The following is a 23,970-nucleotide window of genomic DNA, read 5'->3' as shown; positions in this document are numbered from 1 at the left end:
ACACTGCTCACGTTGCAAAATAAATTTAGAAATCTATATTATTCAATTATTGCGCCAACGAGCGTCTGTGTTGCCAAGGGCTAAAATAGAAGTCAGTTCTATTTCTGATGCAGATCGCTCTGCAAGCCCTGCCTCTCCCATTTCCTCATTGGTTTATAGAAGCAGGTACCCACGTGCCATCTCCTCATTGGTTATGCCCATGTGGGTGACTGAAAGACGAACGAGAATCGGTGGCGGTAATGCTCCTAATTTATGATAATATAAAGTCAAGAGAAGAAAAAGCCTAGGAGGAGAGATGACTAGAAACAATTCGGTTGACCGTTTTATGTGTGGATTAATTGTCGGCGTGGAGGACCTTGTGCATTTCAGGTAAAATAACAACTCAATGTGGCTACTTTGAAGAATCTCAAATAGAAAATATATTTTGATTTGTTAAACACTTTTTGGTTCCTACATGATTCCTTGTGTTATTGCATAGTTTTGATGTCTTCACTATTCTACAATGTAGAACATTGTAAAGAAAAACCATTGAATGAGTGGGTGTGTCCAAACTTTTGACTGGTACTGTGCTTACGACTTCTGATGCAGGTCCATCTGTGAGAGGTGGATGAAAGGTGGAGTTATGGAATATGATAGGAAAGAGAAGAGGAGAATAAGAACAATGTTGTGTGGTAGCATTTTTTTTACACTTTGAATGTAAAAAAGGCCAATCTATTTTCCTAACTTCAACTGTCTTTGTTTTATTTCCAAAATAGCACAGGGATTGAATTAGGCCGGTGCCTTTGGCACTCCCAAGATAAATTAGGGAAGCACCATGAATGTTGAAATATTAACGTTAGCACCCCCATAGGCGTAAAGGATATCAGTCAACCGTTAGCTCTCTCGAGTCGATTTGTAATTCAGTCCCTGGTTTGACATTTTCCCACAATCGTCCTTGGCATTAGAACTAAAAATGTAGCCTGGCTAATTGCATATCTGTTTGTGCTGTCTTGCCAACTCCTATGGTCATTGTCATGCTATACAGCATAAACAGATCTGGGACATTAAGTTACCTCTGTACCAAATGCCCTCCAGGGATACTCTCAAAAGAAGCTCCTGGTGTCTTCTTTCGCTTCACCCTCATGAATAGGCAGAAAGAGTAGGAGACAAAAAGGGGAGAGCGGGGGAGGGAGGGAAGCAGGTGTTTATGGTGTGGGGATAAGTGAGTGACATGAGATGGGGGGGTGGGGGTGGAAAGATGATGTAGGAAGAATGAGGGACAGAGAGATTGAAAAGACTGGCAGGACAGACTGAGAGAAGGTAAGAGGTGCAGTTGTCTGTCTTATTGGCCACTGTTAATTATACCCCTTTTTGTCTTTCTATTTGGGTCTAAGTCTATAGGGGCCAAAACTTCAGCATGTGATGACAATTGTAGTTGGCAGCTATGTCAATTCAAGAAGTCAGATGCAACCATGTCAGTGAGATTGTGCCTTTATTTCTTAGAGCAGTGTTAGGGTCTGCACCAAGGCTAGTAGTAGTAGGTGGCTAGTGCATAAAAGTAGGATAAAGTCATTTAGAGTTTAAAAAGTACTCAAACCAATAAATAATGTGGTAACAGTGTTTTTTTGTGTGTTTTTTTGTACTTGTACCAGAATTTAACCTGGTATCAAATGGAGCACGGTGCTTGTTTTAATGAATCCTCAAGAAACCAAAAGCTGATTTGTTAATACAAATATTATGCACTTATCAGTTTACCATGTAATTTTGAAGAGACAACCAGGTAAATAGTGGACTAACGAGGACTAATAAGGAAAATAGAAAATGTACTCAATGTATTGAATAGACATCATTTTATTGAATAGAGGGACTTAAGAACATGTCTTTCAACTTGAGTGACCAACTATATTTACTTGTGTTTTGATGCTTTGGTTGCCCAAAGAAACTATTCAAACTTGTCCAGTATACTTGCAGACTTTTCACTCTGTCACATACACAAACGTGTGCGGACAAAAATTAATTGACTCAGAGTTTAATGCTGACGTAGTCGCTGACCCATCAAACTCCCTATTGTTTTCCATGTTTGCTATATGGGCCTGAACAAGGATAGGGCGGGAGAGAGCAGGAATATGACAATTGGATATGATGGAGAGCATTGTTAGAGGAAGACTGGGAGATATACACTGAGTGTACAAAACATTAGGAACACCTTCCAAATATTGAGTTGCACCCCCCTTTGCCATCAGAACAGCCTCAATTTGTTGAGGCGTGGACTCTACAAGATGTTGAAAGTGTTCCACAGGGATGCTGGCCCATGTTGACTCCAATGCTTCCCACAGTTGTCAAGTTGGATGGATGTCCTGGATGTGGACCATTCTTGATACACACGGGAAACTGTTCAGCTTGAATAACCCAGCAGTGTTGCAGTTTTTGACACACTCAACCCAGTGCGTTTGGCACCCCGTTCAAAGGCACTTAAATCTTTTGACTTGCCCATTCACCCCCTGATTGGGACACATACACAATCCATGTCTCAATTGTCTCAAGGCTTAAAAATCCTTTGTTAACTGGTCTCCTGCCCTTCACCTACAATGCAATCAGTTAATACCTTTTAGTGAAAGAATATATCCTGCAGACTTACCGTTATTATACAGGTTTATACTCGTGACTAATTTGAAGTATTGTCTGTGTATTTGGTTAAAAAAAAATATTAAAAAAAATGGAGCCAAAACACAGCATTACGCAACTTAATATCCATTACGGCTTGAAATCGAAGAATAGAGGGAGGAATAAGGAGAATGAGGTGGGAGAGGGAAGAAAAACAGCTGCGAGAGTGAGGTTGCGAAAAAGAAAGTGATGAAGTATAGCCTACGTTTTGATGACAACTATGCCGGTAAATCAAATGTTGATATTGAGTTTTGTTTTGGTTGTGAAAGTGTTGAAAAGTGTGATGTGATTGACATGAATGGTGCTCGTGTTGTAATGGGATTACAAATGTTATTCAAGGACTGTGAGGGGGTTATGTTATGGCAGTATAATGGATAATGTTGTGATGTGTGTGTTTTTAGTTAGTGTCATTGTATTAATGTTCTGGTAGTGTTGTTAAGGTTGTGGAATCTACATCATTTGCTATTGATTTTGTTGGTGTTATCATAACTTTTTGATGTTGAATACTATGTTTTTAAGTAAACCTTGAGGTCATTCTTTTTAGACCACAAAGGCTAAGGGAAGTTATGTTTGTTTTCATAGCCATGAAAGGGTTTTTACAAATGTGAGTGTTAGAAGTTTGTGAAATTTGTTCCTTGTTCTATTGGGTGTGGTGCCATCCAAAGCTAATCTACCTTATCTCAGAAGTGTTTGCCCACTGTGTGATTGCATGGTATAACCCTGTGCTTATGTTGAGGTTCTGCTGATATAGCATGGAAAGCTGTCGTCACACACACACACACTGCCTTATAAAGGATATATATATCACGTTTTAAGATATGACACAGGTGCAGGCAGTGTTGAAGAAACAAAAGTGTATTCTTTAACCTGTTGAGTGTAGGGGGCAGTATTTTGATGTTTGGATAAAAAACGTACCCAAATGAAACTGCCTATTTCTCAGGCCCAGAATCTAGAATATGCATATAATTGTCAGATTAGGATAGAAAACACTCTAAAGTTTCCAAAACTGTCAAAATATTGTCTGTGAGTATAACGGAGCTGATATTGCAGGTGAAAACCTGAGGAAAATCCAACCCGGAAGTGCTGTTTTTCCTGAAAGCTCTCTGTTCCATTGCCTGCCTTCGCTCCATTTAAAGGGATATCAACCAGATTCCTTTCCCTATGGCTTCCTCATGGTGTGAACAGTCTTTAGATATAGTTTCTGGCTTTTATTTTGAAAAATGAGCGAGAAAGATCACATTGCGTCATTGTATGGCTGGGTGCCAGCAGCGTTTTGCATGCGCAACAGCTTCGAGCAGACATTTTCTCTCCTATTGAAGAAGCTAAAGTCCCGGTTGAAATATTATTGATTATAAATAGTAAAAACAACATGAGGATTGATTATAAAAAACATTTGACATGTTTCTACGAACTTTAAGGATACTATTTGGAACTTTTGTCTGCCCGGTCTTGACCGCTCGAGCCTGTGGATTTCTGAACATAACGCGCCAAAAAAATGGAGGTATTTTGGATATAACAATAATCTTTATGGAACAAAAGGAACATTTATTTTGTAACTGGGAGTCTTGTGAGTGCAAACATCCGAAGATCATCAAAGGTAAGCGATTCATTTTATTGATTTTCTGACTTTTGTGACCAATCTACTTGGCTGCTAGCTGTTTGTAATGTTTTGTCTGCTAAGAGAGATGTCCTTACATAAACGCTGGGTATACTTTCGCCGAAAAGCTTTTTTTGAAATCTGAAATGCCAGGTGGATTAACAACAAGCTAAGCTGTGTTTTGCTATATTGCACTTGTGATTCCATGAAAATTAAATATTTGTAGTAATTTAATTTGAATTTGGCGCTCTGCAATTCAGCGGATGTTGACGAAAATGATCCCGGTAACGGGATGGGTGCATCAAGAATTTAAACGGGCAGGCAAACGACAGGCAGGGGTCAATAATCCAGAGAGGGTGTAAGGCACTGGAACAGCAGGCAGGCTCAGAGTCAGGTCAGGCAGATCCAGAGTAGAGGCAAAGGTACAGGATGGCAGGCAGGCTCAGGGCAGGCAGTAAAGGTCAAAAACCGGCATACTAGAAAACATGGAAAATAGCAAAGACAGGAGCAAGGGAAAACGCTGGTAGGTTTGAACGAACAAAACAAACTGGCACAGACAGACAGAAAACACTGGGATAGTGGGGAAGATGAGCCACACCTGGAGGGGGGTGGAGACAAGCACAAGGACAGGTCAAACAGATCAGGGCGTGACGGTATACACACCAGCTAAACTCATAAACACCAATATAAGTACACTGTGTAGTACACAAGCTCACTCCCAAAGACATGAATAAACATAGTTGTGGTTATACAATTGGAGGCATTCTTAACCTGTATTGCAGTACAGAAGAAATATTTGCTAAATGTGGATGTAACTGCACTGTCTTGGGCATATTTCACTACAGAAGTTATTGTTAGATAATTACTAATGAACTTGGCGCTTGTCATCATCCTGCTAGAGGTCTGTCACATTTTAATGATGTGTGGTTGCTATAGTAAATTACCAATAAGGAACCTTTTTAAAGCCCCCAACTGTAGTTGTAGATTCTTTACGTCAGGTGAAGTCTGTGCATCTGTGAGTGTATTTGTGTGTGTTGACTCATTTTCATTTATTGCACTTTACCCACTGTTTTATAACATTGATAACAAGGTAGCCAAACTTAATGTACTTCAATGATTCTTGTTTTTTTCAATGATTCTTGATTATCTATTGCTGTACTTGATGTATAATTGTATTAAGTAGATAATAATGGATACATTGTATTGAATCAGTTTTGACCTTCATTGGATCTTTTGAAGTAGTATTTACCTCCAATTCATCGGGGAGACGGACAGTGGTTGGAAGGACAAACGATGAGGCATACATCAACATACAAATTCCTTGTAGGACAAGTTAATCATCTATATCCATCCATTTTATGATGGGGGGGGATAAGAATGTATTCAGCAGATATCCTGGGAGGTCAATGATTGATACTGACAGCATGGGATGTTATACAAATCGGATCCAAAAAACATTTGATTTGTCACATACCTCGTAAAACAACAGGTGTAGACTAACATTGAAATGATTACTTACGGGCCCTTCCAACAATGCAGTGAGAAATAAAAAAAACAAGGAATAAATACACAATGAGAAACAATAACTTTGCTGTATACACGGGCTACCAGTAATGAGTTGATTTGTGTAGGGATATGAGGTAATTGAAGTAGACATGTACATATACAGTGGTTCTTTCTGTAGAAGTTGTCATACTGCAGTACACCATGTGGGCTGCCGCATAATTCTATGGCACGTTATTTAAGTGTCAGCCATTGTTGCCATTAATGCTAGTTAATGCTAGTTTGACCACCAGAGGGCATCTTTGAGAAGCATTTTACTTTTTGTAATATTGGCTGTATTAGAGAATTTAAAAATGTTTTTGTAAGAACATAGTATATGGGATTGATTTTAAGAAATGTAGCTTAATTAATTTTATTAATATTATGATGTTTCTATTCCACAAAAAACTAAACCCTCAGGGTTTCCTATAGGAAAATATGGCCCTGTACAACGTGACCATTTTCACACCCTAATTGTAGACTAACCAATACCCAAACGTAGATTCAGTCAAAAATAAAAAATCTCATACATTTATCAAGATCAGTCCCCATGCTTGTCTCAGAGCAGCGTGAAACGGTGCTGAAGTAGTTGACCACACGTGGGTAGGCTATTGCTTCAAATCCTATTATAACAATTGGATGACTTTGGGTGTTCCAGTAAGTATTCTTAAAAGAACTCCAGCACAGAGAAGAGAAAGGAACCTTGAATAATTAAACATGTCGGTAAAATACTATTAGAATTGGGGATTATGGTCACGGACAGTGCTATTCGCCTGTGTTACGCCAAACGCGAAATCCCAGGAAAATGAACAGATACAGTAGACTACAATACTGTAAAGTAGGCCTAATAATGCTAAAAAATAATGCTTAAATAAATTGACTGCTGGTCTTTAATATATGCTGCACATTGTATTCCATTTCCAGCGAGACTATTTAAGCCATCGACTCACTGATGGTTGAAGATGATGAGCGATTGACAAATGCAGTCTGGAATCTGCTTGCATCACAGGACAACATCGCTCTAAGCACAATCAGAAGACAGTTGAAGAAACTTGAGTGGACTTATGGAAATACTCTGTAAGCTATATTAGGGTTCGTCAACTACAGTTGAAGTCAGAAGTTTACATACACCTTAGCCAAATACAGTTTTTCACAATTCCATTTAATCCTAGTAAAAATTTCCTGTCTAAGGTCAGTTAGGATCACCACTTTATTTTAAGAATGTGAAACATCAGGATAATAGTAGTGATTTATTTCTGCTTTTATTTCTTTCATCACATTCCCAGTGAGTCAGAAGTTTACATACACTCAATTAGTATTTGGTAGCATTGCCTTTAAATCGTTTGACTTGGGTCAAGGTCTTTTCTTTGGATTTTTCCAGCATGTCAAGCAAAGAGGCACTGGGTTTGAAGCTAGGCCTTGAAATACATCCACAGGTACACCTCCAATTGACTCAAATTATGTCAATTAGCCTATGAGAAACTTCTAAAGCCATGACAGCATTTTCTGGAATTTTCCAAGCTGTTTAAAGGCACAGTCAACTTTTGTGTATGTAAACTTCTGACCCACTGGAATTGTGATACAGTGAAATAATCGGTCTGTAAACAATTGTTGGAAAAATTACTTGTGTCATGCACAAAGTACATGTCCTAACCGACTTGCCAAAACTATAGTTTGTTAACAAGAAATGTGTGGAGTGGTTGAGAAACAAGTTTTAATGACTCCAACCTAAGTTTATGTAAACTTCTGACTTCAACTGTAGGTTTGGCCTCGGGCTCAAAAACATTTTCTGAGACAATAGTCGGCAGACCAGAACATAGTAAGTATATAATATTAGCACAATTAATTGGCCTACACTACAAATTTGACATGTTTTAACACATGATTAGTACATAATAAATTAAATGACAATTTGATCTGATTACACTCATAATATCTTTGTCTCTATTCAATTATTATTGTCTATTTCTGCATTGATTGGTGGGGAAAACAGGTATACGTAGGCTACACTACTTTTTTTTAACATCAACAATTGTTCAGAACAATTTGCTTGATAGCTAGATAAAATGTTGCTTGAAAAAAGTATCAAGAAGAAATGTGGATAATGAAAATCAAAGTTTGAGAGAATAATGTACGTATGTACATGTATGTATGCATTCATCTCACCATCTTTCCCAATGCCAAACCAGTGTGTTTATTTGCAATGAAAATATTGCTGTTTGAATTATTTGCAATCTCAGACGTAATTATGATTCTAAGCATAGAACTTTCAGTGGCCTTCCTGCCTCATATAGAGGCCCGACGCAGAAATATTGAATCGTTAACTGCAAGCTTGGGCGGCAGGTAGTGGTTTGAGCGTTGGGCCAGTAAACGAAAGGTTGCGGGATCGAATCCCCGAGCTGACAAGGTAAAAAACTGTCATTCTACCCCTGAACAAGGAAGTTAACCCACTGTTCCCTGGTAGGCTCTCATTGTAAATAGGAATGTGTTCTTAACTGACATCCCTAGTTAAATAAAGGGTCATTCTATAGCTTCAATGGGTTAAATATGCAGTTTACAAGGAAGAGGGAAACAGTTATAGACTTGGTGGAGAAATTTGAGGCCTTAACTAGGAAGCTTGAGTTGTTCGATTTGGACTTGTCATCTGTAATGCTACTGCACTTCAGCACACTGAAGAAACGACAGAGGTGATGGAAGATTTCATCAGCTGAAGGACAACTTTAGCTATCAGGTTTTGAAGACCACAGCATGCCCAAGGATATCATTGCGTTTGTGTTCGTGATCCTCTCACAGTCCGCCCAGGTGGAGAATTCTCCTTCCTTGATAAGAAAACAATACCCTCGCTGAATGAGGCCGCAAGTCAAAAACACAGAATATCTAAGGGGCTTTTACAGTATATCACAAAAGTGAGTACACCCCTCACATTTTTGTAAATATTTGAGTAAATCTTTTCATGTGACAACACTGAAGAAATGACACTTTGCCACAATGTAAAGTAGTGAGTGTACAGCTTGTTTAACAGTGTACATTTGCTGTCCCCTCAAAATAACTCAACACACAGCCATAAATGTCTAAACCGCTGGCAACAAAAGTGTGTACACCCCTAAGTGAAAATGTCCAAATTGGGCCCAAAGTGTCAATATTTTGTGATGCCACCATCATTTTCCAGCACTGCCTTAACCCTCTTAGGCATGGAGTTCACCAGAGCTTCACAGGTTGCCACTGGAGTCCTCTTCCACTCCTTCATGACGACATCACGGAGCCGGTGGATGTTAGAGACCTTGCACTCCTCCACCTTCTGTTTGAGGATGCCCAATAGGGTTTAGGTCTGGAGACATGCTTGGCCAGTCCATCACCTTTACCCTCAGCTTCTTTAGCAAGGCAGTGGTTGTCCTGGAGGTGTGTTTGGGGTCGTTATGTTGGAATACTGCCCTGCGGCCCAGTCTCCGAAGGGAGGGGATCATGCTCTGCTTCCTCTTGTCTTTTGTGACAAGGACAACCTCGCCGGTCAGACCCTCCCCTAACCTGGATGACGTTGGGCCAATTGTGCGTCACCCGGTTGTTACCTGCACAGGTATCGAACCAGCATCTGTGGCAATGCAGACTGCAGTGTGATGCAGTGTCTTAGACCACTGCGCCACTTGGGAGGCCCTAGCCACAAAGATAGTAATGCTGATCAATTGCCTTGCAACAAAGTTTCAAAATACTAAAATACAACTTAAACAGAGACATTCAATTACATCATTAAGAGATATGCTGGACCTTATGTCAGAGAGGTGTTTTTGGGACCACATCGAGTCTATTGTCCTGCTAATAGCCCTTGGGAAAAACAAATATTTGAAAACATTTTTCCACTTGCCTCTTCATTTTGAAAGAGTATTTCTATCTATAAATACAGTATATGCTTTATCTGACATTTTGTGGTTGCATGAGGTTTGGAGTTAAAAATCTCTTCCCAACTATTTAGCTAAGTGATGAATCTCATTTGCCATTCCAAATAAAGTTGAATATTTTTTGTCTAAGAAAAAAATAAATGTCCTCTCACTGTCAACTGCATTTATTTTCAGCAAACTTAACATGAGTAAATATTTGTATGAACATAACAAGATTCAACAACTGAGACATTAAACTGAACAAGTTCAACAGATATGTGACTAACACAAATGGAATAATGTGTCCCTGAACAAAGGGGGTGGGTGGGTCAATCAAAAGTAACAGTGTGGCCACCAACTGCATTAAGTACTGCGGTGCATCTCCTCCTCATGGACTGCACCAGATTTGCCAGTTCTTGCTGTGAGATATTACCCCGCTCTTCCACCAAGGCGCCTGCAAGTTCCCAGACATTTCTGGGGGGAATGGCCCTCACCCTCCGATCCAACAGGTTCCAAACGTGCTTAATAGGATTGAGATCCAGGCTCTTCGCTGGCCATGGCAGAACACTAACATTCCTGTCTTGCAGGAAATCGCTCACAGAATGAGCAGTATGGCTGGTGGCAGTGTCATGTCAGGATGAGCCTGCAGGAAGGGTACCACATGAGGGAGGAGGATGCCTTCCCTGTAACACACAGCGTTGAGATTGCCTGCAATGACAAGCTCAGTCCGATGATGCTGTGACACACCGCCCCAGACCATGACAGACCCTCCAGTTGTTGTTGCCATCCAATACCTGTCCCGCAGGTGTGATGTTCGGATGTACCGATCCTGTGCAGGTGTTGTTACACGTGGTCTGCCACTGCGAGGACGATCAGCTGTCCGTCCTGTAGCACTGTCTTAGGCGTCTCACAGTACAGACATTGCAATTTATTGGCCTGGCCACATCTGCAGTCCTCATGCCTCCTTGCAGCATGCCTAAGGCACGTTCATGCAGATGAGCAGGGACCCTGGACATCTTTCTTTTGGTGTTTTTCAGAATCAGTAGAAAGGCCTCTTTAGTGTCCTAAGTTTTAATAACTGTGACCTTAATTGCCTACCGTCTGTACGGTGTTAGTGTCGTAATAACTGTTCCACAGGTGCATGTTCATTAATTGTTTATGCTTGAACAAGCATGGGAAACAGTGTTTAAACCCTTTACAATGAAGATCTGTGAAGTTATTTGTATTTTTATGAATTATCTTTGAAATCAATGTCCTGAAAAAGGGAGGTTTCTTTTTTTGCTCAGTTTACTGTTCCTCCACGTAGGCCCAACTTCCTCTGTTTCTCAAACTAGACACTCTAATGTACTTGTCTTCTTGCTCAGTTGTGCACCGGGGCCTCCCACTTCTCTTTATATTCTGGTTAGGGCCAGTTTGCGCTGTTCTGTGAAGGGAGTTGTACACAGCATTGTACAAGATCTTCAGTTTCTTAGCAATGGAATAGGCTTAATTTCTCAGAACAAGAATAGACTGACGAATGTCAGAAGAAAGTTATTTGTTTCTGTCCATTTTGAGCCTGTAATCGAACCCACAAATGCTGGTGCTCCAGATACTCAACTAGTCTAAAGAAGGACAGTTTTATTGCTTCTTTAACCAGAACAACAGTTTTCAGCCAAGCTAACATAATTGCAAAAGGGTTTTCTAATGATCAATTAGCCTTTTTGAAATGATAAACTTGGATTAGCTAACACAACGTGCCATTGGAACACAGGAGTGATGGTTGCTGATAATGGGCCTCTGTACGCCTATGTAGATATTCCATAGAAAATCAGCCATTTCCAGCTACAATAGTCATTTACAACATTAACAATGTCTACACTGTATTTCTGATCAATTTGCTGTCATTTTAATGGGCATAAAATGTGATTTTCTTTCAAACCAAGGACATTTCTAAGTGACCTCATACTTTTGAACGGTAGTGTATATGATGCAATTCGGATTTACCTGTGAAGGTAAAAATAAATTGTTGCACACTGTTGACATATTTTCCTAGTGCGGACCTTGTGTTCTAAAAATATTTGAGTACTGGAAGAAAAACATGCAAATACTCGAACAGTCAAAATATTTCAAATGCCCATCCCTAGTGTGGCCCATGATAATTCCTCAGTGTTGTGGACACCTGAGGAATCTCTTGACCCGCTCCAATTATAGCCCCGTCGATGTGGATGGGGCGTGCTCGACCCTCTGTTTACTGTAGCACATGATCAGCTCCTTTGTCTTGCTGACGTTGAGGGAGAGATTGTTGTCCTGGTACTACATTGATAGGGTCACTGACCTCCCTATAGGCTGTCACATTGGTGATCAGGACAACCACCATGTCGTCATCAAACTTAATGATGCTGTTGGAGTTGTGTGTGACCACGCAGTCCTGGGTGAACAGGGAGTACAGGAGGGGACTAAGCACACACCCCTGAGGGGCCCCATGTTGAGGGTTAGCATGGGGTATGAGTTGTTGCCTACCCTCACCACCTGGGGGCAGCCTGTCAGGAAGTCCAGGATCCAGTTGCAGGCGGAGGTGTTCAGTCCCAGGGTCCTGAGCTTAGTGATGAGCTTGGAGGGGACTATGGTGTTGAACTCGGAACAGCTTTCTTACGTAGGTGTTCCTCTTGTCCAGGTGCGAGAGGGCAGTGTGGAGTGCAATAGAGATTTGCGTGATCTGGGATCTGTTGGGGCGGTATGTGAATTGGAGTGAGTCCAGAGTGTCTGGGATGATGGTGTTGATGTGATCCATGATCAGCCTTTCAAAGCATTTCATGGCTACAGATGTGAGTGTTGCGGGTCGGTAGTCCGGATTAGTGTCCTGCTCCTTGAAAGCAGCAGCTCTAGCCTTAAACTCAGTGCTGATGTTGCCTGTAATCCAGGGCTTCGGGTTATGATATATACGTACGGACACTGTGGGGAAGATGATGTCAATGCACTTATTAATGAAGCGGGTGATTCATCAATGTTATCGGATGAATCACGGAACATGTTCCAGTCTGTGCCTGCGAAACAGTCCTGTAGCTTAGCATCCACTTAATCAGACCACTTCCGTATTGAGCTGGTACTTCCTTACTTTTTTAATTTAATTTAATTTTTTACATTTTATTTCACCTTTATTTAACCAGGTAGGCTAGTTGAGAACAAGTTCTCATTTACAACTGCGACCTGGCCAAGATAAAGCATAGCAGTGTGAACAGACAACAACACAGAGTTACACATGGAGTAAACAATTAACAAGTCAATAACACAGTAGAAAAAAAGAGAGTCTATATACATTGTGTGCAAAAGGCATGAGGAGGTAGGCGAATAATTACAATTTTGCAGATTAACACTGGAGTGATACATGATCAGATGGTCATGTACAGGTAGAGATACTGGTGTGCAAAAGAGCAGAAAAGTAAATAAATATAAACAGTATGGGGATGAGGTAGGTAAATTGGGTGCGCTATTTACCGATAGACTATGTACAGCTGCAGCGATCGGTTAGCTGCTCAGATAGCAAAGAAGTTGGTGAGGGAGATAAAAGTCTCCAACTTCAGCGATTTTTGCAATTCGTTCCAGTCACAGGCAGCAGAGAACTGGAACGAAAGGCGGCCAAATTAGGTGTTGGCTTTAGGGATGATCAGTGAGATACACCTGCTGGAGCGCGTGCTACGGGTGGGTGTTGCCATCGTGACCAGTGAACTGAGATAAGGCGGAGCTTTACCTAGCATGGACTTGTAGATGACCTGGAGCCAGTGGGTCTGGCGACGAATATGTAGCGAGGGCCAGCCGACTAGAGCATACAGGTCGCAATGGTGGGTGGTATAAGGTGCTTTAGTAACAAAACAGATGGCACTGTGATAAACTGCATCCAGTTTGCTGAGTAGAGTATAGGAAGCTATTTTGTAGCTGACATCGCCGAAGTCGAGGATTGGTAGGATAGTCAGTTTTACTAGGGTAAGTTTGGCGGCATGAGTGAAGGAGGCTTTGTTGCGGAATAGAAAGTCGACTCTAGATTTGATTTTAGATTGGAGATGTTTGATATGAGTCTGGAATGAGAGTTTACAGTCTAGCCAGACACCTAGGTACTTATAGATGTCCACATATTCTAGGTCAGAACCATCCAGGGTGGTGATGCTAGTCGGGGGTGCGGGTGCAGGCAGCGAACGGTTGAAAAGCATGCGTTTGGTTTTACTAGCGTTTAAGAGCAGTTGGAGGCCACGGAAGGAGTGTTGTATGGCGTTGAAGCTCGTTTGGAGGTTAGATAGCACAGTGTCCAAGGAAGGGCCGGAAGTATACAGAATGGTGTCGTCTGCGTAGAGGTGGATCAGGGAATCGCCCACAGAAAGAGCAACATCATTGATATGTTTGTGTTTTTCCTTGTAACCAGGAATCGGGAGGATAGTTTTTTTTTATGGTCAGATTTGCCAAATGGAAGGTGAGGGAAAGCTTTGTATGTGCCTAATGCCCCAACAGGTTTGCTTCTGACATGTTATTAACAGCCAACCACTGTTAAACATGACATTTTCTCCTCTGTAGTGGTTATCTGTATAATATTAGTCACTCATATCCACTTTTTTTGTATTTTTGTTGTCCTAGGGCCAGTCAAGGTGGAAGTTTGAATTGATCATGACATCCTTTGACCTGTGGGGGAGCAGTGAACTATTCTCCTCTGGAGTATGGGCCCTGAGAAACCTGATCCACAGGGTACAACTGTCTTTTTCTGTGTCTGAAAATGTTGTAGTGCACAGAGGGTTGGGCGACATTACTATAGCATGGTCTATTGATGATGATGATTGATAAGCATCGTCGATGGTGAACTTGACTAGTGCCCGCAGTAAAGAAGAAACAAGTCTCATCGCATTGCAGGGCAGCACCCAAGTGATATTCAGAGTAATTTCCCTATTTGCTATAGTCTATTTCAATAGACTTAGCGGAGAATTCCACCAAAGCAACGCTAAATATCCAGTCATGGGATTTAGGCTTGTTTAACTTAAACATTTTTTTTTGCCTATATTCCATTCACTCTCCGTTCAGTATATGAATAACTGAGGGCTACACTTCATCATTTTATGCATGGCTTTCTCTCGATCAAACAATGAATGGAAGTTGCATCTTTTATTTCAATAGCCCCAACATTTAAGGTAGCCAGGGGACTAGTAATGAGAGAGAACAAACAATATCAATAGCCTATAGAAAATGACAAGTTTAAGCTTATTAAGAAAGAAATTATGTTAAAAACCACATGGCCAATAACCTGTCCACATTCCTTCTATGGAGATTGACATCGCCCAACCCTAGTGAACAGTATGAGTTCTCACTGTATCCCTCTCTTACTTTAACTCCTCTAGATGCCGACCACCCCTCCCTCCTCCCTTGACACCCACCCACCAGCTTTCCCGCCCTTTTCCTTTACCACACCACCCGCCCCCCCCTGTTCCCCGTACCCCTCCCCACCATGCTCTCCAGGGCCTGGGGTGAAGGGGATTGGAGGGTCCGGAGGGGTGACCCTGCGTTCTCCAGCCACTCGTCACCTCACCCACCTGGATCCCTGGAGGAGGCATAGCTGGGAGCCCGGGGCTGTGGTGACAGTGCAGCAGCAGGGGATGGAGCCCAGCGACAACCACAGGTAGGGGGTGCCCTAAATATACAATTATATTTGGGAATCCTTATGTTTACGTTTGAGCTATTTACAGTACAATCTTTCTTTACAATCTATTATACATAAGCATTGGAAATGTTTTACTGTCACAGTACCCAGTCCCTCCACATAACTACATTATAGTAAGTTAAAAGACACTCTTATTCACACCCTCTTAAATCACATGTTGACACCCAAATCTACAGTCAAATCTATCAACATCCACTACAGACCCGGGTTCGATCCCATGCTGTGTCACAGCCGGTCATGATCGGGGGACTCATTTGGCGTACAATTGGCCCAGCGTCGTCCGGGTTAGGGGAGGGTTTGGTCGGCCGGGATTTCCTTGTCCCATCGCGCTTTAGCAACTCCTTGTGGCAGGCCGGGTGCCTGTAATCTGACTTTGGTTGCCAGCTGGACGGTGTTTCCTCCGACACATTGATGTGGCTGGCTTACGGGTGAAGCAAGCAGTGTGTCAAGAAGCAGTGCGGCTAGGCAGGGTATTTTCGAAGGATGCATGGCTCTCGACCTTCACCTCTCCTGAGTCCGTAGGGGAGTTTCAGCGATAGGACAAGATTGTAACCACCAATTAGATATCACGAAAACGGGGCAGAAAAAAATATATATCTATAATTCTATCAACATCATGATTTATTTGAAAGCCGTATTCACGTGAATTTCAAGCAGTCCCTCCAGGGATTTTTTAATGACATTTCAGGGTAAAAATGCTTGATTTTAGCTGCATCAATTTAGACTTTTTCCAAGGAGATATGCAATGATTGTATCAAAGGTGTTGCGAAAATGCGCTGACAAGGGGGGAAATTTATTGACGTGTGGCGATTCACTTGCTTGATTGAACCATATTATGCAGTGCAGTGATTGGTGGAAATTGCGAGCCCTCTTTTTGTATGATTGCGGAATCCTGGAGGGACTGCTCAATGCTCACTGATAGTTAACCCCCTACTCACTGTCAGAAATAGCACATTTCTGTGGGCGTTAGGTACAAGGTCAATCATTATGTGGCACAAACCTTGATTAAAGCTTGTTGATATGACTGGTAAAAACCGAAGGGTTGGTTAAACAGTGGTTTATCCAATAACGGCCCTGTCTTGGGAAGAGAATGAGCAGTGTTCAGTGTGTCCACAGTGTCCAGATTCACACACATATAAGCACATGTATTCAATCTCAAACTGGTACGGGCACCCTCCCTCTCTCTGACACACACACACCATCCTGAGAGTGGCCATTGTACTGGCACTGTCATCCTTGGACATCTCTCCCCTCCTCTCAAATAAACACACACACACACAGAGAACGACATGTCCAGTCAGACAGTGTTACAACCACAACACACACAGCTGTGTGGGACAGTGTCAGTCAACCCTCATTGCCTTGATACGTACCAGGAGTTATGGAAACAACCTCTCATCTGCAACTATAGTGAGTGGTAACTAGTGAATGGGAGTGTGTATGTGTGTGGATACTTTCTTTACAGAAGAGGTAGAAGTGTAGGGGTCAAAGTTGGTTGGAAACATTTTCCCTTTCTCTCTGATCCCTCTTCTCTCTACTTCTATTCTACTAATATTGTTGCAGGGGTTGTATATTATTAGGAAGTGTTGGTATGTATCTATGGAGGATTTTGATATTTATATTTGTAAACTGTCAATGCCTGTCTAAGGGATAAATAAAGTTAAATTGAACTGATTCTTCCCTTAGTGTGAGTCTGGAGAACCTGGATCCGGAGGAGATGGAGAAGGTTCTGGGAGCGGCGCTTGGCGTCCGGCGAGTGGGGAGGAACCCCATCACTCAGGAGGGCTCCTTGTCTTCCCTCACGGAGGAGGAGGCAGGGTCCGACCTGCAGCACTACTCCGTATTGGAGGTGAGCCTGTGAATCAGCGAGCCCGGGTTGTGGGATTGGACTAGCAGGCTTTTATTCAGTCTGAATGAAGAAAACCATAGAGACTTTCAATGCTATGAAAGTTGTGGAATGAGCTATCTTTCGGGTAGCCTCAGAGAATAATATTGACATAAACTCTGATTCGGTGAGTGAGTTTATACAGAAGAGTATAGGATATGTTTTACCCACTGTGATATTAAAACCTACACTAACCAGAAACCATGGCTAGATGGCAGCATTTGCGCAAAACTCAACGCATGAATCACCGCATTTAACCATGGAAAGGTGACTGGGAATATGCCCGAATACAAACAGTGTAGTTATTCCCTCCGCAAGGCAATCAAACAAGCAAAATGTCAGTATAGAGACAAAGTGGAGTCGCAATTCAACGGCTCAGACACGAGACGTATGTGGCAGGGTCTACAGACAATCACGGACTACAAAAGGAAAACCAGCCACGTCATGGACACCATCTTGATTCCAGACAAACTAAACACCTTTGCCAGCTTTGAGGATAATACAGTGCCACCGACGTGGCCTGCTACCAAGGACTGTGGGCTCTCCTTCTCCGTGGCCAACGTGAGTAAGTAATTTAAACGTGTTAACCCTCCGCAAGGCTGCTGACCCAGACGGTATCCCTTGCCTCGTCCGCAGAGCATGCGCAGACCAGCAGGATGGTGTGTTTACGGACATATTCAGTCTCTCCCTATCCTAGGCTGCTGTCCCCACATGCTTTAAGATGGCCACCATTGTTCCTGTACCCAAGTATGCAAAAGGAACTGAACTAAATGACTATCGCCCCATAGCACTCACTGTCATCATGAAGTGCTTTGAGAGACTAGTCAAGGATCATATCACCTCCACCTTACCTGTCACCCTAGACCCACTTCAATTTGCTTACCACCCCAATAGGTCCACAGACGATGCAATCGCCATCACACTGCCCTATCCCATCTGGACAAGAGGAATACCTATGTAAAAATGCTGTTCATTGACACTAGATCAGCATTCAACAGCATAGTACCCTCCAAACTCATCATTAAGCTTGAGGCCCTGGGTCTCAACCACGCCCTGTGCAATTGGGTCCTGGAATTCCTGACGGGCTGACCACAGGTGGTAATGGTAGGGAACAAGTACACTTCGCTGATCCTCAACACTGGCACCCCACAAGTGTGCGTGCTCAGCCCCCTCCTGTACTCCCTGTTCACCCATGACTGCGTGGCCATGCACGCCCCCAACTCAATCATTAAGTTTGCAGACGACACTACAGCAGTAGGCTTGATTACATACAACGACGACACAGCCTACAGGGAGGAGGTGAGGGCTCTGTGTGGTGACAGGAAAATGACCTCACTCAAAGATGATTGTCGAGTTCAGGAAACTGCAGAGGGAGCACCCCCCTATCCACATCGACGGGACAGCAATGGAGAAGGTGGAAAAATGTAGGTTTCTCAGCGTACACATCACAAACAAACTGAAATGGTCCACCCACAGATAGTGTGGTGAAGGCACAACAGCACCTCTTCAACCTCGGGAAGCTGAAGAAATGTGGCTTGTCACCTAAAACCCTCACAAACTTTTAGATGCACAATTGAGAGCATCCTGTCGGCTGTATCACTGCCTGGTACGGCAACTGCCCCGCCCACAACCGCAGGGCTCTCCAGAGGGTGGTGCGATCTGCACAATTTCTCCCCGGGGGAAAAATACCTGCCCTCCAGGACACCTAAGGCACCCAATGTCACAGGAAGGTCAAAACGATAATCAAGGACAACCACCCGAGCCACTGCCTGTTCACCCCGCTACCAACCAGAAGGCGAGGTCAGTACAGGAGCATCAAAGCTGGGACCGAGAGACTGAAAAACAGCTTCTATCTCAAGGCCATCAGACTGTTAAACAGCCATCATTAGCACAGAGAGGCTGCTGTCTATAAACAGACTTGATATCATTGGCAACTTTAATAAATGGAACACTAGTCACTTTAATAATGCAACTTTAATTATGTTCACATATCTTGCATAGTCATCTCATATCTATACTGTATTCTATACCGCTCTTTCATTCCTAATCAATATATTTAGATATTCTTATTCCATTCCTTTACTTAGATTTGTGTTTTTTAGGTATTTGTTGTGGAATTGTTAGATATTGCTGCACTGACGGAACAAGAACCAAAAGCATTTCGCTACACTCGCAATAATATCTGCTAACCATGTGTATGTGACCAATAAAATGTTATTTGATGTAGTGTAGCTAAGGTTCGTCAATGGTGATCCTTGAGATGAATAGTAAGTAATGTAAATGCTGTCAACATTAATTTAGCGTGATAGGTGCTTAAACACTATTTACTTAATAAAAAGGTGAGTAAATTCTGTTTATGTGCATTCACCCTCCACTAAAAAACGAAGTATAACTTCTTGTTGGGTCACAGGAGCAGTTCAATGCTAATCGCAAATTTTGTGTAATATGTGCTTAATTAAAATAGGAACAGTCCAACCAGCTGCAGGGCTGCAGTGCGTCGGCCCCAACCCTCAGTGTGGTGCGTCGCAGCAACCCTCCCAGCACGGGCCCCCGACCAGTCTCCAACTGCTACGGTAAGCCTACGCTACATGCCTGGATCGTGTTCATTACGCACCAAACGAAGAGAACGGACTGAAACAGGGAGGGACTTCCTGGAACTGTCCAATAAGAAACACAGATTTTTGTTTCCTGTTCCAAAATGTTTTCTGTTGTGTGCCTTAATGTGAACACAACCCGGGGTCAGACAAGTTCAAATGGTTGAAGGTGTCACATAGGCTGCAAGTGATCCTATTCTGTATCCCTACACCCTAAAGTGTACCCTCGTTTCTCCCAGATTTCTTACACCCGTCCGTCCATTCCTTTTAAATTCAGCACATGAAGAGGAGACTTAGTGGAGAAGGGTAGAGAACTGGACTGCAGCCAAGGAATGTTACTTGAAGTTCTAACGTAGATGGTTTAACTGTTTGCTGGGCAGAATGTATCCTTGTAGCCTTCTCTAGATGTTAGTAAGTCGATAAACTCCTTACTCTTCCCAAACACTCCTCTGACTGCAAAACGCCTTTCTTGCCTTTTTTATGCGGTCTGTATAGTATCTAGACACACGCACACTTTGTCAGTCTTTGTTTTGCTCTGAATCGGGCTCAAGTTGGACTGTACGCCAGTGTCAGTCAATAGCTGTGTGTGCGTGCATGTGTTTGATAGACGGAGTGAAAGTACATGTGTTTGTGTGTAAATGCCCTGTCTCATTGTGCCTTCTTGTTTTGTTTACAATGGTTGGATAATTTTTGTACATTTATATGTGGGTGTATTTAATTATCATAATTGGGTTTTGTAATTTGCACTAAATGCATGCTTGTTTTTGTTTGTCAATGATTGTCAGTTTCTGCATGTATGTTTGTCAGGTTTTTACTCAGTATCTGAGTGTCTGTTTTTCACTGTTTATGTGTACAGTATGTTTCTCAGTTGGTGTGTGTCTTTTTTTTTTCAGTGCATGTGTATGTCTTTATTTCTTAAGGGTTTGTGTTTGTCAATGTGTGTCAGTGTTTCTCTGAGGGTTTTTGTGTGTGTGTGCCTCCATCTCTGTGTGTGTGCCTCCATCTGTGTGTGTGTGCCTCCATCTCTGTGTGTGTGCAGCAATGCGGAAGCGCTCTTCCTGTGTTTGTTCTGTCTGGGCTCTGGTCCTGTTATCCCCAGTACCAGCTTCATAGCAGAGCCTCCATTTCTACTGCTACCTCTCCCATCTCTATTCTCTCGCTCTCTACTAGTCTCCTCCACTTCAATTCCTCCATTTTAACACACTGCTTGGATGACCAACTGTTTTACTGTAATTTCTTCTATCGTTCTCTCCCTATCCCTCTCGTCTAATCTGTGTTATCAAACTCAGTTGCCTATAGGCTACTGTCTGTGTCTCTTTCACTCTCATAACTTACTATTTGTGCTTGGCTAGTTTATTCTTGGTTATAAATAGCAGTGAAGCCCTTGAATGAGCATCAGGTGAATGGGACATTTACCCACTTTCTTTATTTATATTTTAAATATTTTAATTTCTGCCTTGTTCTTTGCATACTGGTTATTGAGTTGTAAGCTGTGGAGAGTGTTTAGGAAGGTCAGTGTGTCAGTGTGAGTGTCTTCTGATCTGTGTGTTCCAGAGACTTTACCCTACAGTCAAATTGGAGGATCCACACAGAGGTGAGTTGCCTTTCTCCCCGTTTTCCCTTTCATGCAAGGAGGTCGCCATTTTGGATCTGTTTCCTTTAGCAAACAGCCATAACCATGCTAGACATGTTTGTCTCTCGTACCGCAGTCTCAATTCTGGCTGTGTTTCCTGTTATCATGGAAGTCATGGTGCATTTTATAGTTGCATGTCCCATGTTGTTATTAAATGACCGTCAATATATGCAATCTGGCACTCCATTCTTTCTCTACCTCTGCATTTTTCTCACTTCCTCTCTCTTCTCTTTTATCATTCCCTTTACTGTCCTGCTCCTTCCTCTGAATATCAATCTATAACTTTCATGTCTTCTGTTCCTCTTTCCTCTATGTAATTCTTCCCTTTCTTGTCATCCTCGTGTCCTCTCTTACAAACTTTCATGTCATCTCTCTCTTTTCTTTGTCAAACTTTCCTGTCCTTTTCCCTCTTTATCTTTTAATGTTCTCCTCTCCCTCAGTGTGGATAGGGACCTGGGTCTTCTACTCTGGGGGAGAGAGGGAAGCTGGACGGAGGTCACGAGAGACGAGGCCCAGGAGGAGGTGACAGGCGGCCCTTTTGTGCGCACCTTCAGTTTCCTACGCAAGATGGCCGGCAACCGCAAGGTAGGAGAGGCCTGCTTTCTGCAGTAGAGTAAATCATATTTTATCGACAGCGACGGGTATGAATGAAGGGCAGACTGATAGAGGAGAAACGGTGTAGAAGATTGGGATTTCATCCCTCGAAAAACACGGGATGGCATGTGCCAAATGCGGTGGCCTTAACTGACCGACCAACCCACAGCACACGAGATCTAAGACTCATTATATATCTAAGGTCTCTTCTCAATAGGGTAATATCATTATGACAACGACACTGCGTGGTGTTGCTGATCATATTGAATGGCGGCCAGAAAGATTTTACCTTTTGAACAAGGTGTGTTGACTCATGATTAAAATCCTAGACGTAGAATTATTAGTCTGCAGCTGGAAATTACGTAAATCTAGTACGAGAATACCGACAACCGCAGAAGCAACTATCCTATGGAACAACCATCTGTACGCCTGACGTATCCATTACAACAGACACTATCCAGAGCCGCTGAGAAAGCCACAACCACGAAAGACATTGTGACTTCTGGGGAAGTTAACCAGAGACTCTCTGATGAACTGACTCTCCAGCAGACGGACCGGCGATTCCAACAGAGAAGACAACAACGACATAAGGGCGTAAATAAATACATTGCAATTATTTTTGAATGAGCGGCCGTTCATGTGCAAAGGATAGGCATTTCAATTAATATAATTATCAACTGTGTGTAGTGAATCCATTTTGTCTTTCCCGCTCTTTATCCGTCCCCACTCCTTTCCATTGTCTACCAAGCCGTCATAGCGGTTTAGCCCACTAGGGACTTATCGATGCATTGTGATAGTAACCAATAACTGTATTGTTTGTTTATGTATTTCTGTGATTTTAGTTAGTTAGTAAATAAATAATTCAGCCAATTTGTATATAGCTGATTCATTAGGGAGACTAGGATTCTTGCAGATATCCAAGGGTTTGCAACATTCAAGTGAGAATGACTAATCGATAAGATATGAAAATATCTGAACAGTCAATTCGGGAATTAGAGACTATAAACATTTTCCCGTGGTGCCCCAACTTCCGAGTTAAAGTTTACATGATTAGTTTAATCACATAATAAGTACAGAGAATTGATTTGGCCTGAATGCCACGCATTATGTCTGGAGGAAACCTGGCATCATCCCTACGGCGAAGCATGATGGCGAATGTTTTTCTATGCAGGCTCTGGGACTAGTCAGGATCGAGGGAAAGATGAACGGAGCAAAGTACAGAGAGATCTTTGATGAAAACCTGCTGCAGAGAGCTCAGGACGTCAGACTGGGGTGAGAGTTCGCCTTCCAACAGGACAACGACCCTAAGCACACAGCCAAGATAATGCAGGAGTGGCTTGAGGAGTGGCACAATTCTCTGAATGTCCTTGAGTGGCACAGCCAGAGCCTGGACTTGAACCCGATCTAGCATCTCTGGAGAGACCTGAAAATTGCTGTGCTGCAACACTCCCCATCCAACTGTTTAGAGGATCTGCAGAGAAGAAAGGGAGAAACTCTCCAAATACAGGTGTGCCAAGCTTGTAGCTTCATACCCAAGAATACTCAAGGCTGTAATCACTGCCAAATGAGCTTCAACAAAGTATTTATTTATTTATTTTTAACCTTCATTTAACTAGGCAAGTCAGTTAAGAACAAATTCTTATTTACAAGACCTACCGGGGAACAGTGGGTTAACTGCCTTGTTCAGGGGCAGAAAATCTTGTCAGCTCAGGGATTCGATTCAAACCTTTCTGTTACTGTCCCAACGCTCTAACCACTAGGCTACCTGCCGCCCCCCCAAAAAGTACTGAGTAAAAGGTCTGAATACTTTGTAAATGTGATATTTCAGTTTAATACATTTGTAACAATTTCTAAAATCCTGTTTTTGCTTATTGGGTATTGTGTGTAGATTTGAGGAAAAAAATACAATTTAAATCATTTTAGAATAAGGCCGTAA

General features: G+C 42.4%; 1 protein-coding gene across 6 annotated transcripts in view; it reads left to right on the top strand.

Annotated features, from left to right (window-relative positions):
* The window catches only part of LOC109907414 (rho guanine nucleotide exchange factor 2), an 86,240-nt gene that overhangs the window by 627 nt on the left and 61,643 nt on the right, over positions 1-23,970 (top strand). For 4 of the 6 annotated variants that reach the window (XM_031793516.1, XM_031793515.1, XM_031793518.1 and 1 more), the window contains exons 2-7: positions 14,257-14,364; positions 15,009-15,286; positions 17,015-17,177; positions 19,678-19,786; positions 21,362-21,401; positions 21,881-22,025. In XM_031793516.1, the coding sequence (XP_031649376.1) occupies positions 14,287-14,364; positions 15,009-15,286; positions 17,015-17,177; positions 19,678-19,786; positions 21,362-21,401; positions 21,881-22,025 (813 nt within the window). In that variant the 5' untranslated portion in view covers positions 14,257-14,286. Of the gene's footprint in view, positions 1-14,256; positions 14,365-15,008; positions 15,287-16,643; positions 16,739-17,014; positions 17,178-19,677; positions 19,787-20,897; positions 21,207-21,361; positions 21,402-21,880; positions 22,026-23,970 lie in introns of those variants that run through there. The other 2 variants (XM_031793519.1, XM_031793521.1) reach the window with 2 other exon arrangements.

The sequence above is a fragment of the Oncorhynchus kisutch genome, linkage group LG17 (genome assembly GCF_002021735.2).
Source record: "Oncorhynchus kisutch isolate 150728-3 linkage group LG17, Okis_V2, whole genome shotgun sequence".
Taxonomy (NCBI): domain Eukaryota; kingdom Metazoa; phylum Chordata; class Actinopteri; order Salmoniformes; family Salmonidae; genus Oncorhynchus; species Oncorhynchus kisutch.
Note: the sequence above shows the minus strand (reverse complement) of the source record. Positions and strands in the feature narration are given on the sequence as shown.